Source organism: Carya illinoinensis, chromosome 1 (genome assembly GCF_018687715.1).
Source record: "Carya illinoinensis cultivar Pawnee chromosome 1, C.illinoinensisPawnee_v1, whole genome shotgun sequence".
Taxonomy (NCBI): domain Eukaryota; kingdom Viridiplantae; phylum Streptophyta; class Magnoliopsida; order Fagales; family Juglandaceae; genus Carya; species Carya illinoinensis.
The window spans coordinates 28160691-28166367 of record NC_056752.1 but is presented as its reverse complement, the minus strand read 5'-3'; the positions used below and the strand labels follow the sequence as shown (position 1 = coordinate 28166367).

General features: G+C 36.6%; 1 protein-coding gene across 1 annotated transcript; it reads left to right on the top strand.

Moving 5' to 3' along the window:
- Positions 1-1530: 1530 nt before the first annotated feature.
- LOC122279824 lies at positions 1531-3344 on the top strand. Its single transcript, XM_043090719.1, has 2 exons — positions 1531-1797; positions 2496-3344. Exons 1-2 carry the CDS (start codon positions 1531-1533, stop codon positions 3342-3344), a joined length of 1116 nt encoding a protein of 371 aa, XP_042946653.1.
- The last annotated feature ends 2333 nt before the right edge of the window (positions 3345-5677 follow it).

Sequence of the window (5677 nt, the reverse complement as noted above, 5' to 3'; positions counted from 1 at the left end):
TCCATGCTCAATCTGTTAAAATCAAGAATTTTGTATTTTGATGAGACTTGGAACATATAGAGACATCAAGGTATGCACTTCATTTTGTATCCTGTGTAAGATCCCCCAACTCTGATCTAATAGAATAGAAAATTGCAAACAATATTTGTCTATTTAATGTCCCAATTTTACATTGTTAGGGAATAAGATGTTAATTTCATTTATATATACTAATCGCTTCAAATGAATTCCAATTGTAATATTGACTAATCTCCTTAAAGTATGATCTCAGATCCACTTTAGATCTTCCTCGTGTCATTGTAGTGTATGTGAACCCCAGATCTTCTTAATAAACTAAATGTGTGTATCAATCACCCAACATGGTATCAATTAATTGTGAGTAAGCGAAGAAAAGATAACAAATATTTCCACAACCAGAGATAATCATGAAAAAATAATGCCTAAATGGACTACCAATAATATGAGAATTTCTAATTCTAGTTTATAATTAATTTCAATGGAAATGGTTTGATTGATTGAAGTCCTAAAACTTCTAGAGAGAGAAGGTCTAACTTTTCTGTAAAAATAGAAGGTCTCCTAGCTCTCGCTGTGTGATAGGTAAGGTTGTCCCCTAGTTTGGTTCCCAAACTGAGAGGGAGGGAAGATGGCAAAGGAACTAGTGGAGCAGTGGGGCAAACTCAGACGTATTGAGGTAGAACAGATGAAGGTACCACATGAGGTGCAACTCGATGAAGTTGTATGTTGTGTCTAGGCACGGGAGAATGAGCTTGATTGGTCTTATTGTGGGAAACAAGTTGATAAACAAAGAAGCGTTCAAGTACACCATGCTATGGATATGGAAGCCAAGCGGAGAAATACATTTTAAGTATGTTGGAGATAACCTTTTATTCATAGAGTTCACAAATGATCAAGACTTGGAGAAGGTCAAACAAGGAAGGCTGTGGACTTTTGATAGAAGTTTGATAAACTCAAAAGAGTACTATGGAATGATAGCACCAAAGGATATTGTTTTTGAGGAAGAACCGATGTGGATACAACTCCATAATTTCCCTTTGGGAGGAATGACAAAGGAGTTTGGGGGAAAGATAGGGAGTATGGTAGGGGGGGTATTGGTGGTTGATGTCGATAAGGAAGGAATTGGCTGGGGTCCTTACTTAAGGGTCCAGGTTCAACATCACTAAGCCCCTTATGAGGGGTATCCTCAACTTAGTCAATGGCAACAACTTTTGGATACCTTTTCAATACGAACGTTTGCCAAATTGTTTTTCAACTATGGTACCATTAAACATCCTTTATCGGGTTGCCAAAAGCAAGCAAAGTCGAGGTCTTTATGTGGTAAGAATGAAGCTCAGTATGGAGATTGGTTACAAGCATCCAACTAGAAGGAGGTGGGCAGGGCTAGGCCAGGCAAAAGGGATAGTCCTATCCCAGATCCAAAGGTTGATGATGATGATGATGTGGAGTTCTCTACAGATAAAAATACAAAGCCTCTAGTAGCCTTGAAGCAAGGAGAAATCTCAATGTCCTAATATGGACCATAGAGGGGACAATGTTACTGTCCAGCCTAAAAACCAGGAGGCAATTTTGGGTCAAAACTTAGGTATGGACTCTAATGCCCTATTTGAAACATGTCCTAGAGAGGAGGGCAACACTAGGAGGAAAATAGGGGATTCATTAGGAGAGAATCACCCAGAAATAGCTGCAGGACAAATGGAGGCCACTGGTCTTGATAGGTCTCCCTTTTTACTGGGCCAAAAGGTGGTAGAGTTGACTAGTGAGGTTGCAGGGATAGATTGGGTACCTGAAACACAAAAGAAAATAGAGTATCAGATAAGGAGCATGTGTTGGCCGAGGTTGACATGAACCAGGATATGATAGACCAGCCTAAGACATGGAAGAGAAGGGCAAGAGCCATTATATCAACTGAAACTACTTATTCTTTTGACAAAAACAAAAACACCAAAGAGGCAGTGGTTACTAGAACCTTGGTTAGCACAAAAGCAAAACGTAAAGCAGAGAACAAACAAGTAACCAAGAAGTGAAGTAAAAGTAAGTTGCAGTTGGAAGATCAAAGCTCAATGGATATGGCAGAGGCTGGTTTCCAGCTTTGCCATTTCAGATGAACATCCTAAGCTGGAACTGCTGAGGACTTGGGAACCCTCGGATAGTTCAAATCCTTAATTATATAGTTAAGGAGAAGTGCCCAAACTTGATTTTTCTCATAGGGACCAAGTGCTCAAAAGATTGAATTGAAATTATTTGAAGATTTCTTAAGTATGACAACTATCTGGTAGTTAACAATAAAGTGAGAAGTAGGGGCTTGGCTATGATGTGGACACATGACATTGATGTTCAACTCTCAAACTTTCAAGATGGAATACCAGTGTACAAATAAAAGAAAGGATAGTGAACAACCATGGATGCTAACTGGATTTTATGGACCTCTAGTTACCTCAAAGTGGCCACAAAGCTGAGACTTATTAATGGAACTGTAGCTTGCATCACCAATGACATGGGTGTGCATTGGTGATTTCAATGAAATCATTAGCCAGGATGAAAAAGTTAGGGCATCAACTAGACCATACAAGCAGCTGGAGGCTTTTTGTGAGGCCATAGACACCTATTCCCTATCCTTAATCTACACTAAAGGCCAAAAATTCCCCTGGTCAAACAAGAGGAGGGGAAAGAGATTTACAAAAGAAAAACTTGATAGAGGTCTGGAAAACTTAGATTGGAAATTGAAATTCCCAAATGCCACCTGTTTTGTTCTACTAGCTATAAAATCTGACCATTCCCCTCTCCATTTGCAGTTAGCTGATTTTCCACCTGAATGCAGAAGAACAAAGCCTCCATTTCGATATGAAGCACTCTGGTCCTTAGAGACAAAATGTTCTACCATCATACTATCTACTTGTTCAAGGATAACAGATGGAATAGATGCTAGCTCAAATATCAGAACAAAGCTTTCCAACTACACCTCGGCTTTGCAAAAGTGGGCTACCGGTTTGAAAAGAGAAGGTCCAACTAAGTTCAGACAACATATAGATAAAATTGCAAGCCTACAATCAGTTGACAAGGGAGACCAGACAAACACTATCCAACAATTACAGCAAGAGATGGAACAAGACCTGGCTGAGGAGGAATTAAAATGGAAGCAAAGGGCAAAGCAGCAATGGTTACAACATGGAGACAAAAACACACATTTCTATCACATGCATGCTAACCAAAGGAGGAAGACCAACACAATTTCTCACATTAGGGACCAAAATGGTTTGAAGACTTCGAATAGGGAGAAAATAGCAGTAGCTTTCTCTAACTTTTATTCTCAATTGTTCCTATCCTAGGGCACTGACTCACTCAAAAATGAGTAGCACTAATGCTATCCCAAGTGTAGGAGGATGTTGTGTAATAATTAGGAATAAATTCCTATATCGTCTCCTCAGGGAAAGTTATTTAAAATTAAACTCGTTGAAAAAAATGTGAAAAACTTCACAAAGAGAAAATAAGAGGATGATACGTGCAATAGATGGAAAAGATTACTAGTCATGGACTAGATTCATGTTTTTAGATTTTGATTGTCGGATTGGAATGTAAATGACTAATAGATTAAACTCAGAAATTAATAAAATTAAATTAAGAATTAAAGTAAATTAGAAAGTAATTGACAAAACATGAACTGAAAATTGAAAATGCCTAAAATCAAGATTCTAGAATTCATCTTTGTATTTAAATCACAAATTCTAAAAATAACACATAACAATTATAATCATTATTAAATGAAAGCTTAAATAAGTAAGAAAAATAAATAACATGAAATAAGTAAACAACAAATAATTACCTAAACTTCTAAGCCAAAAAAATCTCAAAAGTATTCCATAAACTTTAAACTAAAGTTAAATAAAAATAGAGAATGAAAAGTCTAGACGAAACTCCCCTTCACCATTTAATTGAAATCTAAAGCAAAAAGGAACAACTTCTCATGTATCACTCTTGAAAATTAATTTCCAAACCTTTAATGAAAACTCTAGAACAATTCCTCTACTCCCCACGTATGATGTTTCAGAAAAATCAAAAAACAAAAACAAAAGCTTACAACCAAACCTGTCTTGTAATAAATTAAGGTAACAAACTTAATGAGAACTCTTAGAACAATTCTTTTGTTGCATAAAACCAACTAGCATATTTAATTAAAACTTCTAAAATAATTCTTTTGTTGCATGAAACAAACTAGCATATTTAATTAAAACTTCTAAAATAATTCTTTTGTTGCATGAAACAAACTAGTAATGAAACAAACTAGCACACTTAATAGAAATTAAGGTATTACACTTAATGAAATAAAATTCTAGAACAATTCTTAATACACTTAATAAAAATTCTAAAACAACAAAGCATTGAAGCTAAAAGGAAAAACAAAATTTCCGAACACAAGAAGGATCCAATTCTTTCAAGAACATAACAAAGAAATAACAAAGAAGCAAGTTGTAGTTGTGTCTTTTTTTTATTCGGACTGCATCTCCTTTTATAGCCTAACAACTCCACTAGTTGCCTCTCACATTCACACTTCACTTGCATTCACACTTCACTTTTGCATTCACACTTCATTTGCATTCACACCTAATTTGCATTCACACCTAATCTTGGCCGCCTCTTGCATTCACACTTCAGCCGCCTCTTGCATTTCTCCTCTCTCATCTTATTCAATTGGTTTCTTGATTCAAACCAAACACCTACTCCCTCACCAACACGTTTTTCACACCTCCAGAAAATTCAGCATTGGCAACCAACCTACACCTCTCCTTACTTTCCAGAATTTCTTTCACTCACATGCCAAACTCTTTCTATCTTTTTATTCCACCGTTCAGCCTCATATATGTATATATATATATATATATAAATATATAAAGAGCTGCCTCAATTCGGTACATTCCTTCAATTCCAATTCATTTCAGCCGAAATCCATCTTCAATTCACACTTGGTTGAAAACTCAAGCATGTCTTCACACTTCAACAATAGCCGACTTCTCTTCCAATCCATCACATGTTCTCTTTCTTCATTTCATGAATCCCCTTGGTTGAAAGCTCAAGCACGGAATCTCTTGGTTGAAAACTCACCCTCTTGTACCTACTGCACCGTCCAGCTACACACACACACACACACACACACACACACACACACACACACATATATATATATATAGATGGTTGAATTCAAGTTGGTGTTGCCAAACTCCTTCCTCCAAGTCAAGCATGGCACAGCATGCTCTTCCATATTTATTTGTTTTTCTTTTCAACATGCCTCTTCTTTGTTTCAGCCTCCTTTTTGGACTTCGGTTGAGTTGGTGGGCTTATTTTAGTGTGAAAAATGGATCCGTGAGTTGAGATTAGATGGAGTTGGGAGTGTTTGAATGGTGGGAAAGCTCAAGACAAAGTATGAACAAGGCATGAACATAATGAACCATGGTATGCACCAAAAATGGAGATGGAGATTAAAAAAAAAAAAACACTCAACAACAAAATAACACAAATGAAAGATTAGCTTGAGCAACTTCCATTCACGGATGACAAGAAGTGCTTCTATCTTTTGAGTTTCATGGATTGAACCCAAAAGATGGAAAGATAGCTCAAGAAACTTTATGAACATGAAGAACAAGAAAAACAATGGTACAAACACAAA